General features: G+C 40.9%; 1 protein-coding gene across 2 annotated transcripts in view; it reads right to left on the minus strand.

The window, feature by feature from the left end:
- CHD7 (chromodomain helicase DNA binding protein 7) overlaps window positions 1-19,034 on the minus strand; it is a 201,078-nt gene that overhangs the window by 90,194 nt on the left and 91,850 nt on the right. For both annotated transcript variants that reach the window (XM_056129786.1, XM_056129868.1), the window contains exon 3: window positions 3,256-3,686. In XM_056129786.1, coding sequence (XP_055985761.1) covers window positions 3,256-3,686 — 431 coding nt within the window. The remainder of the gene's footprint in view (window positions 1-3,255; window positions 3,687-19,034) is intronic.

Genomic DNA, 19,034 nt, shown 5'->3' on the forward strand with positions numbered 1-19,034 from the left:
AATTCTTTTCACAGCACTTGGTAGGAAAACAATGATCACCTATAAGAGGCACTGAGTGAGACTATTGGGCAAAAGCAATAGAAGGGAAGAAAGAACGGGACTTTCTTTTCGGAAGAAAATAATCACATGGCCTTCCTACCAGAAGCTTGAATACCAGTGCAAAGCTAATACCCAGACTCAGCAATGTCAAGGACTTTCTCTCCAGATGATTCAAACTTCAGGAGCAAAGGTTTCTTACGGCAGTGTTTCTCAACTGGGACTCATAAGGACCCCCTGTGGATCTCCAGTATATTCCAAGGGGGCCACAAGTGAAAACAGCATAAACAGGGGTGGAGAGGGGTGCCCCTGCACAACACTACAGAGCCAGCCAGTTGGATGGGGTGGGGGAGAGGGCACAGGAAGAAAACAAGGTTGGAAGGGAACCACAGCCGGGAAAACCTTTAACAGATAGACAGGTTCTTAATATGGACCAAGGGAAGTGCCCAGGAGAGCCTGGATTTAATGCCCCAAGTTTTTCAGTTGTTTAAAGTGGCTAGAAAATTTTTAACAAGCTTTGCTGTTAAAACATAGCATTTTAATTTTTGTCCCTAGATGTTTTACAGGAGATAAGGGCACAATTGTAAAAATGGATCAAATTTTCAATGTAGGCTGAAAATTTGAAAAACATTTTAAACTACTTAGGACTATAATAAGATCCAAGATCCAGGTTTTTAAAGTCAGTATTTACAATCGGTTGATAGATTTAAAAATTAAGATGGAAAGTGAAGATAGATATATCGTGAGACTGTAGTCAGTCTCGATGTATTGTCTAGAAAGCTTTAGAATGCACATGGCATATATACATATATGTATATGTATGTGTATATGTATATGGTTTTTGCTTCAATTTCTTTATCCTTAAGAAAAATAAGTACATGCTTCCTTGACCAAATACAATCTTAGACTTAAGTAATTATTTACTTAAAAATCCTTTTGTAAGTCAGACATTCTAGTTCTAGAAATTAGAAGTACTGACAAGACTGTCTTGCCCGGGCTGGAGCGATAGCACAGTGGGTAGGGCGTTTGCTTTGCACGTGGCCAACTGGAGATCGATTCCCAGCATCCCATATGGTCTCCTGAGCACCGCCAGTAGTAATTTCTGAGTGCACAGCTAGGAGTAACCCCTGTGCATTGCTAGGTGAGATCCAAAAAGCAAAAAGTGCCCACTCATAATAGCTACCAATTTAATATCTGGAGCTTTCATATCTAGAAGAGTTTGATCTAATCCACTGTCTCTCATATTTAATATCAAACATCCTAATTTTACCAACTAGTTCCTCAGCTTTGATTTGCTTTTTTCCATTAAGAATGAATCTTCGGGGCTGAAGCAATAGCACAGGGGGGAGGGCATTTGCCTTGCACGTGGCCAACCCAAGATCAATTCCCAGCATCCAATATGGTCCCTTGAGCATTGCCAGGAGTAATTCCTGAGTGCATGAGCCAGGAGTAACCCCTGTGCAATGCCGGAAGTGACCCCCCCAAAAAAAAGCTTTCTTGCCCGGGTCTTTAACATATAATACAGTAGCTACAAATAACGAGCATGGAATAAAATATCAAATAAAGCAAAAAAAAATCAAATAAAACAATTGACACTGAGGTCTGAGTTTAGAAGAGGATTCATAAGGAGAAAAAGAGTTCTGATTAAAAGATCGGGTACAAAGGTTTGTCAAAGCACATTCATATGCAAATTTGATTAAGATTCAGTTATTGAAAAATAACTTATTTTGGCAATATAAAAAATCCTGATGTCAAAAAAAAAAAGTTTAAAACTGTAATGCAACTTTCAGTACACTGCAATATAGTGTATTGGGGGACTGTTTAGATACCTTTGGCAGAGAACTGAAAGCCCAACTGGCTTCTAACTTATCCCAGTGTGGTGATCACTCGGCCACAATCTCTTCATTCACAGAACTCATCTTCTCTCTTTGTGCACCTGCACAGGCACACAGGGAAGCCTACATGCCAAGGGCTTCAGGGTCAGGGGGCTCCAAACATTCACACCGAGCGCACCAACAGTGGAGTCAGGGCACATGCATGCAGGCACAGGTGTCCACATGCACGTGGGGCGGAAGGCGGAGCATGTTTTCTAACGGGAGTTTGCAAACAGGTTCAGATTAACCAAGTCTGACCGTACTTCCATCTGGAAACTATATTTTCTAACATGAGCCATATTCTGAAAAATAGATTCAGATGTTTGGAACTGGTTCAGAACAGTTGTAAGGAATGTTCAGTACAAATGAAAAAAATTAGTCTTCAATGTCTTCTCTTCTCAGCTTTTCTTACTGAGTAAATATGCCTTCTGGGGGTCAGAGAGTTGGCGGGGGAAGTACAGAGGGGAAGTATGGAGTGAGAGAGGCGATTTCCTAGAACCTAAAATTCATGTTATTCCTGAGTGCATATCTAATGGATAACTGTTACTTGATTTCTCCCACATTGCCCACTAGGATTTCAACCCTGCCCCTAAAAGTCTTGCTCCACCACGTGGAGCGATTACTCCTGCTCTAACCTTAGGAAAAGGCAGCAAAGCTTATTGAGATACTGTGAACTAAAATCTTCCTTCTCAATAATCCTTCTTTTTCAGTTTTGCATTGTTACTGAAAATGAATGGCTGATGCGACAGCACAGCAGGTAAGGCATTTGCCTTGCACATGGTCGACCCAGGTTCGAGTTCTCTGTTCCTCTCGGAGAGCCTGGCAAGCTACCCAGAGTATCCCGCCCGCACAGCAGAGCCTGGCAAGCTCCCCGTGGCGTATTCGATATGCCAAAAACAGTAACAACAAGTCTCACAATAGAGACATTACTGGTGCCTACTCGAGCAAATCCATGAACAATGGGAGGACAGTGGACAGTGCTACTGAAAATGAAGTTGCTAGTTGATGTCTACAAGCCATCATGTGGGAACTTGATTCTTTTTTTAAACAATAATTTTTCATAAAAATACAAGAAAACAATTAAAAACAACAAGAGGAGCAGCCAGCTACCCTCCCAAATCAACAGTTCATAATAACTGAGTCCCAAATTTCAGAAATCATAAAAACCTTAACCTTTTGGTTGGATATTAAAGAAACTTAACAATGACACAAAAACCTAAGTCTTCCCTGTCCCCCCACTCCCACCCCCACCCCCATCCCCACCCCCACCTCCATTTCACAAGCTCTAAGTATCTCGGGCTCATTTTTGTCTGTTTGGGGGCAGCAGTTTCCACCCACGGCCTACCTTGACTTTTTGCTGGATTTGGGTTTTGGCGTGGCAGTTTTTGCTTTCTTTTCCTTTGGCTCTTTGGGAATCTTAGGGGCTTTTGGGGTCTTGGGTTCCTTGGGCTCTTTTTTCTCCTTGGGTTCTTTCGGTTCCTTCGGATCTTTTTTTACCTTCGGCCTTTTCTTTTTCTTTTTCTCTTCTTGGGACCCATCTAGAGAGTTCCTATTTAGTTCTTGGTTGTCAACCCCACCAGGGAAGTCATCTTTACCAAAACTTTTACTGGGATCCTCTGTAACAATGTGGTTGTTTTTCTTTTTCTTCTTCTTTTGCTGCGGCTGCTGTTCTATTGACGGCAGGTAATCATCACTCTTCACTAGCTGAGCATTCGGTCCACTAACCTGAGTCATATCCGGCACTGGTTTCTCTAGAAAGGGCTCCGATGGAGAATGCTAAGAGACACAAATAGGAATTGAAATTAGTTTATTCTTCATAATGAAAAAAGGAACTGAAAATTAATGGTGATGTCTCTGAAATCTACTCTATCTTCAAGGTATCACATAGTTCACTCACTATACTATTTCTTAGTCTATTATTTTCTCTTATAAAAATACATACTTCTTTAACCAAAAAACTCAAATAGACTGTTAAGAGACAACTTCGTAGAAAAATAAAGTATTCAGGAATAAAATTAATTCTCATTCAGCTGAAGACACTGCTCATTTCTTATCAGTCTATGCGGGAAATGGGTGAATGAAAATATAGCAGCAAAGGCTAAACCACAAAGAATGAATTTAAGTGGCTGTCTTTCCCCCAGGCAGAAACGGGAAATCAAATTAGAGATAAACAATTAAGCCACTTTCAAAAAGAACAAGTTACTGAACACTGAAAGATCTTGATACCATGGAAGTTTGAAATCAGAGTGAAAGCACATACATCTTATATAGTACAGGTTACTTCTGCTTGAAATGATGTTCAAATGTCAAATTGCAAGGAATACATTCAAACTTAATGATTTGGGACTGGTTCGATTTCTCATGGTGATAGAAAATGAAGGCAGTATTTTATTTATTAACTTATTACAAATTTCTATTTCAAATTTTCACCAAGGGAGAAAGAACTCGGTTTGAAATGCATTGTTGATATCTGTCATTCCTTAGAACTACATGCAAAGATAGTTTAAACACAGTAGAGAATAGCAATTATTGGGATGGGATGCTTAGAGGTCTACTGAGATCAGAATTCATGGCTCAAACTCATCTGTGATGATCCAAATGAGAGCAAGATGGCATGCCCTCTCTACTGTAAATGGGATGTTCAATGAACTACTCACATTCAACAAACGCTTTAAAATGTTCTCTGTAAATGTCACTCATTTTCTTTCTTTTTCATACACATCTCCAGACATTCACTACTAACTATAAGATAAATTATAACAACATGTCTGCAAGTTTACTGAACAACCTTACCCAGACCTAGTAGTACTTCACACCTCCCACACTGTCTGACAAGGTCTAGACACTGAAACTCTAAGACGCGATAAGGTGCCAAGGAAGTACCCATAGTAACAGACTGCCAGGAAGGCCAATGCTGCAGAGCCTCTCATTCACCATTTCACCCTCAAAAGAGAAGCAGGCAGGAGAGACCAAGTTTATACTGATAGAGGACTACAAAGCCCTGAAAGCCAGGGCTTACCACCAACAAAGTCTTATAACCTTGATTCAAATACAACTGACATTTATTGAGCATCTATTTTATTTCATGTGGCCAGACGGCAAGGAATAGGTTTAAGATTTGAGTCTCGGTTGTCTGTATCTGTTGTTCACTGTCTCCTGAAAACTCACAGGCATTCTTCTGGGAAAGGCTAAAGGTTTCAGTAAACCTCCAAAGTATTCAGTCACCCCAAAAACAATTACAAGAAATATCACTACATGAAAAGAAAGCACTTAAAATATTTCCACCAAAGCTTCCCACCGTTACTAAAGAAACCTATGATCAGTTCTCCATCTCCATTTGAACCCAGAACTATGAGTAAGAAATTGTCTAAGCCCTGCTATTATATACACTATCTTGAAAATTTGATTTCATCCATTTTGCTCATTTTCTTCATGGGCAAAATAAAGAGCTCTGAGTTAGATATGGTATCAGGAAATCTTAGAATCTGTATTTCTTTCTTAATTCTATATTTCCCTTTTCAACTTTCTTAGCCTAGAGAAGAACCTAGAAAATGAGCAAGGATATCTAAGAAGAAAAATGTGGAAATTTCTACATGCATGCTAATCAACATGACTGTTTCCATGCAGAAATAACACAGCTTCCCAAACACTAAAAAGAGTTAGGCCTCCTGTCTGTTAGGTTTATCCCTCACAAATATTCCTAATAAACTTCAACCAGGAACTGTCCAAGTTATCATTATCTAATAATTAGTAGGATCTGATTTAACTATGTTATATTTAAATTATTGAAATGGAATGCTACATTGATTTTATAATGTAAATGTAAAGAACAGAGAGTTTCATATATTTTTATTATGGATGAAGATATAAAACTTAGTTGGGGAAAGCTAGTTTTCAGGAAATAGAAGAAACACCATTTTTTGGGAAAAGAAAGAAAGATGAAAGTCTACTAAGACTATACATACTTAAGACTTAGACTGGTGAATTAATTCCTGGTATGTGTATTTATCTTTGGTATGCAAGACATTAGTTCCGTTAACAAAGGGTCCACTTCTAATTAGAGATAACTGATATCCCTCATATGGTACATAAATTTCTCATAAATGGTACATGATTATGAATTAGAAAAGCATGATATTAATACAATCATGTAGAAATGTAACCTACACATATTAATCTACAAGTCAGTGTAGATGCTCTTGAAGTAATAAAAGAAGTCAAAATTATTATTCCATACAATTTTTAATCTTCCATAGGAGAGAAAAACTTAAAGATCGGAGCCCAAAAGGTATTAATCTTATTTGATACGCAGCAGAATTATGTTTTGGTACTATTTGAAATAGGGTGAAAAAGGTGCTCAGAAATATTAGAGTGTTTACCAGACCCACATATCCTTAAATCTTTTAGAGAAAAGCTGTTTTTGTAAACATTTAACAAAGAACAGATGGCTTGCCTTAATCATGTGGGGGAAAACCTGGAGCTCCCAGTAATTCCCTGAAAGAGTCTCCCAATCCCAACCAATGCATGGTACAGGCTTCTCTCCTGCCAGTCTATTTTACAGTGGACATTTCCCATCAGTTCCTACTGCCTGACAGGTAATCAATGCTATTAAAATTTGATATTAGCACATAGGATATTCTTAAACCTCTAATTTATTAGAGCAAATGTGGGAAATGCTAGGCACTAAAGGGGTTCTTAAACATGTCCTATCGTAATTCCCTATGCCTTCTTGCAATAGTATGAAACAAATAAGGACTGTGGGGTTGGCTTCAGAACTAAAAAAGAAAATGATTTAAAACTGTAAGTAAAATTACCCAGGGCATAAGAGTTTTAATGCTCCCTGCCCCCCTCAAAAAAAAAACCCTAAAAACATACTACTTTTCTTTTGAACAGTTTGTTAAGGATTGTCAACACATTGTTTTAAGGGGCCAGAAAGATAGCTTAACTGGCTGAGCATAAATTAGTGGGCAGGAGCCTGAGTATAATCCTCAACACTGCATGGTCTCTAAAGCACTATTGCAAATAACCCCCCAAGCAGAAGTGGACCCTGAGTACAGTCAGATGTGTGGCTCTTAAATAAACTGCTTTGGGGCTGGAGCGATAGCACAGCGGGTAGGGCATTTGCCTTGCACGCAGCCAATCCGGGTTCAATTCCCAACATCCTATATGGTCCCCCCGAGCACTGCCAGGAGTAATTCCTGAGTGATGAGCCAGGAGTAACCCCTGTGTATCGCTGTGTGTGACCCAAAAAGCAATAAATAAATATTAAAAAATAAACTTTTAAGTCTGTAATATCTATCATATAAATTAGTTGAAACATATACAAATAAGCAATCTCATATAAGCAACAGACTAAGATAAAAATTTGTAATCATGTAAGAGGTATAAGGGGAGCCCCTCTATTGTCATTCAGCAAAGGTGACCTGAAATCAGAAGCATTCATCAGAAGAAATTTTAAAAGAATATGAGAAAAGACTTTAAAAATCAAATTCAACTATGATTTTCCTCCAATATTATTTAGTGTTTGCTGGCTTACAGAGCTACCCGATTTAATCATGATTTGCCTTAATTATCTTCTTGAAGGCTCAGCAATGTCCAGTGACATAACTGAGCAAGGTAACAGTGATTGTGTGCAAGCATCCCGCAGGCGTGTGCTCGCAAACGAGGCCACTCCGTGGACAGGACAAACAGGACATACACAGACAAAGAATCCCTGAGTTTTAAAATGAAAGTGCTATTTCCTATTTTTTTCCCTCTTTTGGTGGGGGCAGGGACAAGTGCTGGAATCAAACCCAAGTCAGGTTGGTTGTATGGTTGTACCTGCTGTACTATCACTCCATCTCCAAAGTGCTGTTTTCTAAAACAGAGAAGATTCTGCCAACTGGATGAGAGTAATACATACTTCTGGAAGACATGTCTTCTCTCCCCAGCCTCCCCCTCCAACAACCCAAGCTAAAAGGAGACACTTCTGTGTGCTGAAAGAAACTAAAATTCTGATGGAGATGTGATAGACCCAGGAAGACCCAAGTAACACAGACAACTTTAAACCATCCTTAACCATCATTTAAGTGACTTGTAAAAATATAGTCATTTTAAAATTAAAAAGTACTGGTCACTGTTGGTTTTAGACCTGAAAGTTTTGAAGTTTTGAAGTCTAGATTCCACCAGTATTCTAGAAACATGACGATTTCTATTTATGTTTTGTTTGAGGTCTACTGTATTAGAGACCACTGCTGTCTCTGCCCGGGCAGCTCCTGATGGTGCCTACAGGAAAAAGTAATGCCAGGGATGAACCAGAATCAGCCAGAGCTAAGGCAATCAAGTGTCTTAATCCCTTGCTAGCTCTCAGTCTGATTGTTCGCTGTTGTATTTAATGCTTTTGGAAATAATTTTCTATGCCCAACATGGGCACTTTTATTTTCCAGTATTCTCCAGCTTCTTAGTTCCTCTACTTTTTTTTAAATTTAATCACCCTGAGATATAGTTACAAAGCTTTCATGTTTGAGTTTTAGTCATACAATGATCGAACACCCATCCCTCCACCAGTGTACATTTTCCACCACCAATGTCCCCAGTATCCCCCCGCCCTTGTATCCCAACCCTCCCCCTACCTCTATGGCAGACAATTTTCCCCATACTCTCTTAGATACTGAGAGGTCATTATGTTTGGTCCTTTATCTACTTTCAGCACACAACTGCCATCCCAAACAATTCCCCAACCATCATTGACTAAATGATCTCTTCTCTATTCCAGCTGCCTTCTCCCCCAGCTCATGAGGCAGGCTTCCAACTACAGAACAATCTTCCTGGCCCTTGTGTCTACTGTCCTTTGGTGTTAGTCTCATTATATGTTATTTTATATTCCACAAATGACTGTAGTCATTATATCTCTGTCCCTCTCTTTCTGACTCATTTCACTTAGTATGATACTCCCCATGACCTTCCACTTATAAGAAAATTTCATGACATCATCTTTCCTAACAGCTGCATAGTACTCCATTGTGTAGATGTACCAAAGTTTCTTTAAGCAGTCCTCTGTTCTCAGGCACTCGGGCTGTTTCCAGATTCTGGCTACTGTGAACAGTGCTGTATCTACATTCTTTTTAAAAAGGGATTCTGCATGAAAACTAAAGCTCAATCTGAAATCAAAACAGTATACAAGGGGCAAGGGGTATGGTGAGGCACGGGGCTGGAGGCACCTGCTTTGCTTGACTGTTGGCACCACCACTGGGTATGGCCCAACTGCTGCGTCACCTCCCTCCACCAGCCCCGCACAGAAAGTGTACGAGAGTTCAAATGAGCATTTAGAAAAGATTCATAGAAGTGCTAATAAAAAGTTGCATTATTCAATAATCTGAAGCACCAAATTCATTGACTCATTCAATAAATATTTGAGGCCAAACAGAAAACAGGCAGTGACAATACTAGAACAGGACTGACAGTGCCCAGGGACCCAGGCTGACGTGGAAAGCGTCAGCCTGAAAGTGAAACAGGAGACCGGTCCCAAGGGCCCCTTCCTCAAGAAACTCCACCTAAATGAGGAGGAGCTGGGGGGGGAGGGGGGGGAATGACTGGGTTTTGGTTTCTTTATTCTTTTTTTGGCAGGGGGGATGAGGAGCCACACCAGCCCCCCAGGGCTTACTTCTGGCTCTACACTCAGGACTCACTCCTGGCAGGGCTCAGGGGACCACATAAGGTCCTGGAAATCAAACCCAAGCCTTCCCTGGACAAGACAAGCACTGTACTCGCTGTACTATCTACCTCTGGCCCCCGAACCTGGGTGACTGAATGTCACTGGGAGTGAGGGGATACCCAGGGCCACTGGTGAGCTGCACGGAAAATGCTTTTAACTGTGTGTTGCACAGTTACCTCTGCTGTTCCTTCTGATAAGCATTTTACATGCTTCCACTCTTCTGTTCTTATGATAACACCAGGAGGTTGGTGAGCTGGATGATATTACTGCTTTCTTAACTTGACTTACCCAAAAGTAAACAGCTAAAAAACAGTACACCTAGATTCTGATCAGGAGATGTGGCTACAAAGTCAGTTGATATGACTGGGAACCCTAGAATGATGATCTACACACAACTGCAGGAGGTCAAGGATTCTGCCAAGCCCAGCAGTGGGGCCAAAGCACAGCACCATAAAGCCCTGACCTAATATACAGAATAGTTTTTAACTTAATATACCTTGATGTTTGACCCTTGGAAGATCAAGGGGAACTCTAGCTCCAAATGGAAGTTATGAAGAATCACTAACTTTTATCCCAAAGATATAAAGGTAGATACAAATTTGACAAATGCTTTGCGATTATCAAACATTATTCAGTTTGAATCTCAGAACTGCCTTGTTTGATAAAAATAAATTTAAACGAAACTTTTGTCCCAGGGTCTAAACTAAGTTTTCTAGAATATGAAAATAATAATCCCATTCTCTACCTTGAACTCTTCTCAAACATCCTACAAATAATAACTTATAATTTTTTTTTCTTTTTGGATCACGCCCAGCGATGCACAGGAGTTACTCTTGGTTCATGCACTCAGGAATCACTCCTGCTCGAGGGACCATATGGGATGCTGGGAATCAAACCTGAGTCAGCCGCGTGCAAGGCAAATGCCCTATCTGCTGTGCTATTGCTCCTGCCCCACTTATAATATTTTTTAAAAAATTCAATCTGGACTCCATCAAAAAGGGGCACACACACACACACACACACATATCCTGGGAAAGAGCTGAACTCATGCAAAGTTAAATATATCATTTAAAAATGATTTAAAATTTTTTCTTTGTTGCAGTTGTTTTTTATTTTGGGGGGCACACCCAGCTGAGCTTAGGGCTTACTCCTGAATCTGCTCAGGAATCACTTCTGGCAGTGCTCGAAAGACCAGGAAAGAAATCAAACTCAGGTTGTCCGCATGCAAGGCAAGCATCCTACCCACTATCTATCTCTCAGACCCCTAAATTTTTTGACTTGTAGTTTAAAATACTATTGAAGTTGTTGCTTTACAGTTGTTGAGCTTCTTCATCAACCCATCCAGCAGTATTTTAGATCTTTCTATCATTATCCCACCACCTCTTCCCCCTCACAGATCTCCTTAATTGCCTTATTTCCCAATTCTATGGATCATATCTTAGGATTTGTTTCCACTGGGAACTGCCAAATTGAACATACTTTTGATGTATCTCCATAGATACATAAATGCTTAGAAAAGTTAGCTTGTTTTTTGGTAGAAATGGGTGCACAAGTTAGAGGGAAAACATCAATGAAGAAAGAGAGATGAAACTCATTTACACATTGTCACCAAGCTCTCCCAGATTCAAAAACTAAGAGAGTAGAGCACATTTAGTTGACAGTGCTTTAGGCTGAACATTTAGAGCCTATAGAAACATAATCACATCTTGTAAGACACAGAATTCTAGAACGGTCCTTCCAGACTTCATGTCAAAGGAACACAGTAAAGGCAAAAGGACTGAGGAAAAGTGAGCAAGGACTCCAAGGGGCGATTACCCCGTTGGAGTTGCCTCTACCAGACAAGGCTGACACAAGAGAGCGGAGTGTGTTCAAGGGCTGGTAGTCGCTGCTACTGGATCAGAGGGAGTGAGCAAGGGACCAGAGCCTGCCACTGAGCCACCAGAATGGGCTAACGGTGCCTCTCTCTGAGCAGAGGTCACCCCACACCACCGCCAGAGAGAACTGAAGTTCCTACTGCGCCACTGCAAGGCAGGAATTCTGCCGACAAACCACACCTGGAAACCATCTTCCCTAGTCAAGGCTCCAGACCAAAAGGCCACCCTGCCACCTGAGGTGGCCATGGCGAGACCTGCACCAACAGAACACTGGAAGATAAGAAGCTAATAATATTTTAAGGTACAAAGTTTATGGCCATTTGCTGTGCTGAAATAAACAGTTAATGTACGTCTAAGATCCTCTGCAACTCTCAAATGAAATGGCTTTTCATCTCTTTTTCCCCTGCCCCTCATCACCCATGTCCACGCTAGACAAGTGTTCGCCCACAGAAAGGCAGTACGGTTCTACTTTTCAGACCTTTGCAATGCTGCTGTGGCTTCCGCAACGGTGAACCCGCAGAGAGAAGTCTGCGTGCTGCACTTCTTCCAAGCTCACGGTGGCCCTATGAAATCGTCTCTGCTTTATAACAGTACAAACCTGACGTTATGAAACCATCTCTACTTTATAAAAAGTAAAATTACTTTAAAAACTAAAATAAACACTAAGATTAGTCTAAAAAGAAAAAAAGTTAAGAAATGGGCCCCAAGTCACAAAAATACTGGTTCTCAGAGTCAAGAGTCAACCCCAGGTTCTCATCGTCACGCGAACCGCTGTTTTCTCATGCCCTCCTGCTGTAGTTTCTCCAAAGAGGAGGAAAAGGAACTGAGTGTAAGGTAATGACTGGACAGAGTCGGACCGGCCCACACATGAAAATACAGTGCAACTATTACAGACAAGCCAGAGCATGGCACTTTAAGTTAACTACCACGGAAATCATCACAGGAAGAAGGCTAGGGGGAAAAACACAAGGAACAAGTTTTCATTTATAAGTTAGAAATATAAGAAACTGTGCTGTGCTATTATCAACATTAAAGGTTCCTTATACATATTTTAAAAGGACGTTTACTGCACATTAAAAATAGTCAGTTTCACACTTACAGGGGACTGTGTCCCCATGACTCCTTCCAGCTGGAATTACACATGAAACAGAAGATACCAAAGCAATTAAGTATTTTATAAACACTGCTGAGGGGTCAAAAAGAGGGAGGTTCATTCACTGACTAATAATGCAGTAATAAACAAACAGCAATGTTATGCAACTGAGAAAATTATTATAATTGAACCTACACAGCTGGGCAAGACTAGGAGCCCGGTTATGTATATTAGCTCACAAATGTGTGGTGTGCGTAGGTTTTAGTTTTAGAGTTGTTTCAGATTTTAGACCTTTTTGTAGTCAGATTTGTTCTCTTATCTGAATAGTCATTATCACAATGGCAGAACAGAAAATAACTGAATGAGCTGTCCCAGCGATTACTTGCTATTTTATTTTTACTGCAGAAAAATACTTAAGTAGGTTAGTAAGTTAAATTTTCCTGGGAGGTATTCATCTTAGATCTATCGTTGGTAGACATTTTATCTTATTTGTGCACCGCAATATGAATAATGAATAACTGAGATTCCCTAGAACACTGAAGAGGAAAGTCCGGAAGTAGCTTTTCACATTTTAACATTTAACTCCCACTAGGTTCCCAGAATTTTCTTCACACCTTGATATTTTCCCCTTTACAGCACACACAAAAAACACCACCAATTACAGTACTAAACTTTACACAGATGTGTCAAGTAGGAGGAAAAAAGGGTGACTTGTATAGTACCCTAGAATTGCTAAAGTGACAACATCAAAAGCAGAGAAACAATGTTATTCTCTTGGGTTCAAGAACAAGTTTGGGAGCTATTTACCATCCTTTCATCAATGACATTGGTTAAAATACAAATCAAATTTCTGTGCCACATAATCTAGTTAGACATCACCCTTATTGCTGCATGAAATATTTTCTTAATTAAATGACTACGTTTGAAGAAATTAGTGATCTATGCTAAGTTTCCATCTGCATAAAACCTAAACAACTTCAAACACAAATAGATGATTAGCTAACCATCAGAGTAGAACGACAAATGTATCTTCAACAGGCACACGCACTTTACATCAATGATATCTATTTTTATGAGATAAAAGTACTAAAGCTTTAATGGTGGCAATTAAAACAGCCAAGAGTTTGAGTAGTTCGATGGCTGAGTCACAGACCTTTTACCTATAATGAGATCCATTATATCCCTGAACTCAGTTTGAGGGATTAAAAGCGAAAGCGATTTTTAAATATGGTTATAAAAGAGCAGCACCTCTGAACTGAGCTGTTTTAGTTTCAACTGCAGTATGATTTACCGCGCACCTTAACATCAATGCCCATTTCCCACCCTTCTTTATAGATCTTAGACACATGGGTCAATTTGAAAATATCTCAACAATTTGAAAATGCTGCAAAGATGCTATGTCATAAAGATTGGTGTGTGAGTAATTGGTTTCTATCTCGTTTCTATTTTAAAAACCATCACGGTTTCAGAGGATAGCTCAACTGGCTGGAGTACACGCTGGACACCCAGGAGGCCCAGATTTGATCACTGGCACCACGCGGTCATTCCCGTACCCCCATTTCCCCACACCCCCAACCCAACCAAGTCAGGAGCAAACCCCAGGCCATAAACAAGGAGTAGCCCCTGAAACAAAAGACATAAAAACAGAAACACATCACCATTTTTGAGAACACATGACACTTCAGTTGACTTCTGAAAAAATATTGTTTGTAATACATAAAATATATTTGTGCTTAAAATAAAATATATATTAAAATATAAAAAATATAAATATATTGTAAATTTAAGGAGGATGAGTAAGAATATAATTATCCACAATAAGATGGTGTGTTTTTGCAATACTTATGCTATGAACATTAGCAGTATTTTATTATTATTCCAAAGGATTAGGGTAATAAGCTTTGTGGTTACAAAACTTAATATATTATCATGTCATATCTAGTCCAGAACTAATAATACTTCCCTAACTCAGGAACCTAAAGATTGTCCCTTCTGTTTTTCTTTCAAACATATGAATAGAAACTATCATGAGAATAATCTCACAGTCTTTATATCCACTACTGTCCTTCCCCTCCAGAGTCAGAGAGTATAAGAAATGCAGGAACCAGGAAAGTGGATGCACAGGGAGGGGGCAGGCTTGAGGGGACTCAGGATCAGCACTGTAGGACCCAGCACTGCCAAGATCCTGGTGTCTATGGAATATAAAGTAACATAATGGGAGACTAACACCCAAAGACAGTAGCGATAAGGACCAGGAGGATTGCTCCACTGTTTGGAAGCTGGCCTCAAATGCTGGAGGAAAAGGCAGCTGAGATAGAGAAGGCACCACCAAGCAAAGGATACTTGGAGGGCTCACTCGGGATAGGAGATGTGTGCTGAAAGTAGACTACAGACCAAACATGATGGCCACTTATTATCTGCATTGCAAACCATAACACCTGAAAGAAGAGAGAGAGTAAAAGGGAATGTGCCTGCCACAGAGGCAGGGGGGGATTGGGGTGGAGGTGGCAGGATGGATACTGGGAGAACTGGTGGTAGAGAATGGGCACTGGTGAAGGGATGGGTATTCGACCATTGTATAACTGAAATGTAATCATGAAACTGTGTAAGTCTGTTTCATTCAAAATTTTTAAAATTTTAATTTTAAAAATAAAATAATAAAAAAATATCAAAGAAGAAAAAATAAATTAGAAAAAAAATACTGGGTGAGCAGAGGAGTACACCACTAACTGCAGAGCAGCGGCCCTTCACTGATTCGATCCTCCAAGCACTGGGAGCTTGTTTAAATTCAGTTCTCAAAAGGAAAACTGGTAAGAGGCAGAAGATTCTGGCCACTACTAAGTCACTGAAGGCATTACAATCAAGTGGGAAGACAACTATCTCAAGGGACCACAACTTGGGTGCAGAGAGTTGATACAGCGCATAGGTACAGCTTGCGGCTGGTCTGAGTTTAATTCTCAGAACCCCATATGGTCTCATGAGCCCAGTAGGACTGATTTCCTGAGTGCAGAACCAAGAGTAAGCTCTGAATGCCACAAGGTGTGACCGAAAATTAAACCAACAAAAATAGACCACAATGTACTCATCTGTAAATGAAGACACTGGACGAGTCTATGACATCCCTTTGATTCTAAAATCTAAGTCTCTCTTAAAATCGATCTTAAATACTGCTCACATTACAACTATCCCAAACATCTAAAAGAAAGAACAGTTGAAAAGATGGAGTGGGAAAGTGAAGGTAATTTCAAGGAGAAAATCTTAAGAATATTTCTCACATACACACACAAAAGTAAGTAAAATTGATTTGAAAACCTACAGTAGAAAGCTCAAAATTAAGACATGCCAGTATTAGAAAATTAAACAAAATCTTAAAATACACAACCTACTTTCCCACTTAAAAAAACTTTCTGAAGTCTTTTTGGTATCAAGTAATCCAAAAATACTTTATTGTATTTCATAGATACGTAACATCTACCACAGGTTTTTTTCCTCATAATAAATTTGGTCTCTGCTCAATATGACATATCATAAAGTTATGTTTATTAACACTGCAGCATGCACAGAATAATAATGCTTAGGTGTACAAAATGCATTCATGTCTCAGAACACATAAAGTCACAAGCCCACCTAATAAAGTCTGGAGTTACAGGGAAGGAGAAAGAACGAAAACAAGTCACTCAGCAGGAGACCAGACCAGGAGAAATATTCAGAGCCTCTCGCCCAGACAAGGTCAGATGACACTTCTGGAGTGAGCGGGGGGGGGGGGGGGGGGGGGGGGGGGGGGGGGGGGGGTTTCTCACTGCACTCAGAACAGAATCTAACATCCTCCCCAAGGCCCTGGAAGGATCCCTACCATCTCAGCCTCCTGTAACTCTCCCGTACCGGTTCTTAGGCTCCCGCCTCCTTGGATGGGGCTCCCCAGGGGGCTGTACAGGCTGTGTCGGCCCTGCCCCAGCCAGAGTATCTCCAGGGCCCTCTGCCTTGCTTCTTTCAAATGAACTTGGGTCGAATAAAGGCAAGAGTGACTTGCCAACAATGAATGACTTTAGGCAAAGGATGAACGTGCTCATTGCACTATTCGGATTTCCTGGAGATTTAAAATCTTTCAACGTTCAGAACTGGAAAAGGAAAACCTCCTCCCTCCCGACCCAGCAGAGCCTCTTTGTGCCCGGCTCTGACCATTTGGTCCATTTCTACCCTTTGGTCACTCTCAATTTCTATGAGAGCTGGTATGTATGTCTGAAGGAAGATTCCTTTCTCCACAGATTCTGATGCTTTTTCCCCCCCACTTGAGAATGGACTTGCCGCAGCATTAATATAGTAAACATCAAAAACACTTTTACCCACTGGTCCACTGCCTGGCTTCCCCTGCTGGCTAAGCCGCCATGATGCCCAGTCAGCCAGCCTTGTTTCTTTCTCATTGTCAGGGGCCACATCCACGGTTAAGACCTGCTTCACGCTCAGTCCCAGAACGGTCTTTTCCACTCACACTGGTCTGCTCCAGACCTGCAGCAAAGGTCTTCCTCCCACTGGGCCCGCCCTTGAAATTGCCCCAACCTTGTGCCTGTGGCTATGGCCCTGCTCTGCCTCAAATGCCTGTTCCAAGGCTTTCCCTGCAAACACCACGGAGTGTCAGATACTCTCACAAGGCCAAGTAACATTTACTCCAATGCTTGACTATTGACTACCAGGCCCCTCTAACTCCCCTGACTCTGAGCCCCTAAGGACAGCAGTATGTTATACAAAAGTATGTATATGTGCACCTATAAATACAGGGGGCTTAGCATTTGTTGAGTAAATATCAAAATCTCCAAAGCCTCCTTCAAATGTTGACAGAGGTGTTACATCCCCACCTTCTACTGGATCACATACACACACTCCTTTTCCTTTTCTCTCTACAGCTCTCTGGCTAACTGGTTCACTTACCCTCTGTGACAGCATTATCCCCAAGGGGCACAGAAAGCCACTAAGGAGTTAATAAATGTATGCATATTTTATTGACTGAACAGGCAACATAAGAACATCTGCCGTCCTCTCAAAGAACCAAGTCTGTGTCATCTAAACAAATATCCCCTTCACCACTCCTCTTACCTGACTCAGGGCATCACCTTTAGTCCTGTCCCTGCATGCAAATAAGTTATGAACTACTCCCTTTCTAATCTTTATCTCTTTCTTTGCATTACAGCACAACGAGGATTCGTTCAGGAGAGACCACCTATGTCAATGCCTCCATGACCTCCCATAGCAACCGACTCATCCTGCTCAACAGTGTTAAAAATGATAAAGGAAGGATGGATGGGTGGGATTCTCAACTCATCTCTGAATATTCTAAATAAGAGGCAAAGAACTAGCATACCATAATCTATATAAGCCAACTATGCTCACACATCTCCTTCCCTGAAAGATACTACCAAACAAAAGTACTCCCAAAAAAGAGACCAGCAGGATCTGCAAAAATACCTCAACATTTAACCTCCAGGGCTGGAGAGATAATAAGTATAATTGGGCAGGAGCGATAGTACAGCAGGTAGGACTTTTGCCTTGCATGCAGCTGACTCGGGTTCAATCCCTGGTATCCTATATGGTCCCCCCAGCACCGCCAGGAGTAATTCCTGAGTGCAGAGCCAGGAGTAAACCCTGCGCATCACTGGGTGTGATCCAAAAAGCAAAAAAAAAAAAAAAAAGTATAACAGGTAAGGCACTTGCGTTTCAAGTGGCAAACCTGACACCACACATAGTCCCCTGAGCCACAACAGGAGTGATCCCTGAATGCAGAGCTAGGAGTAAGCCCAGACAGAGCACTGCTGTGTGTGACCCCCAAATTCCAAACCTTTCCAGTAACTGCTGAACTACAGTGATGATGTCTTTTTATCAAGATATCAATTTCAACTATAAACCTTGAAATAAACTTCCAAAATTCCTTGACATTAAGCTGAAATAATTCAGTCATTATGAAAGGTTAGGGCTTGTCAGCAAATTCTGACACGTGAACATTTCTTCTGTGCTAGCTGACCACTATACCCTGCAAGGCGGGGTGAGTGGTGGCGGGAGGATACTACCAATTTTCCACCAAAGAACAAGAAGACAGTCCTCAAGCCAGAGAGAGGGTGGAGACAGGGCGAAATCATCTGAGTAGATGTGTATGGAAATGGTAATGGACAGCCCAGGTGGGGTCTGAGTTGGGGGCCAGGAGCTTCAGTTCTTCTCCCAAAGCTCTCAGTCATAAACCCTAGACTAAGTTCTGTGCCCTGTAAATCTAACATTCTACCTAATCCTACCTAATTCTAGTCCCAAGACTTGACTTACCATCTTTCTTACCTTTTGTCCCTCTACTCCTGAAAACAAAGGAAACAGGCTTCTTCCCATTCCCCTAATTCTTCTAGAAGTGAGGCCACAAACATCCTAGTGACCAAGTAAGAAACACTACCAATCTGACCTCAACTACTGCAGCTGCACTGTCATTT

The sequence above is a fragment of the Sorex fumeus genome, unplaced genomic scaffold, assembly GCF_029834395.1.
Source record: "Sorex fumeus unplaced genomic scaffold, SorFum_2.1 ptg000002l, whole genome shotgun sequence".
In the NCBI taxonomy this organism is placed as follows: domain Eukaryota; kingdom Metazoa; phylum Chordata; class Mammalia; order Eulipotyphla; family Soricidae; genus Sorex; species Sorex fumeus.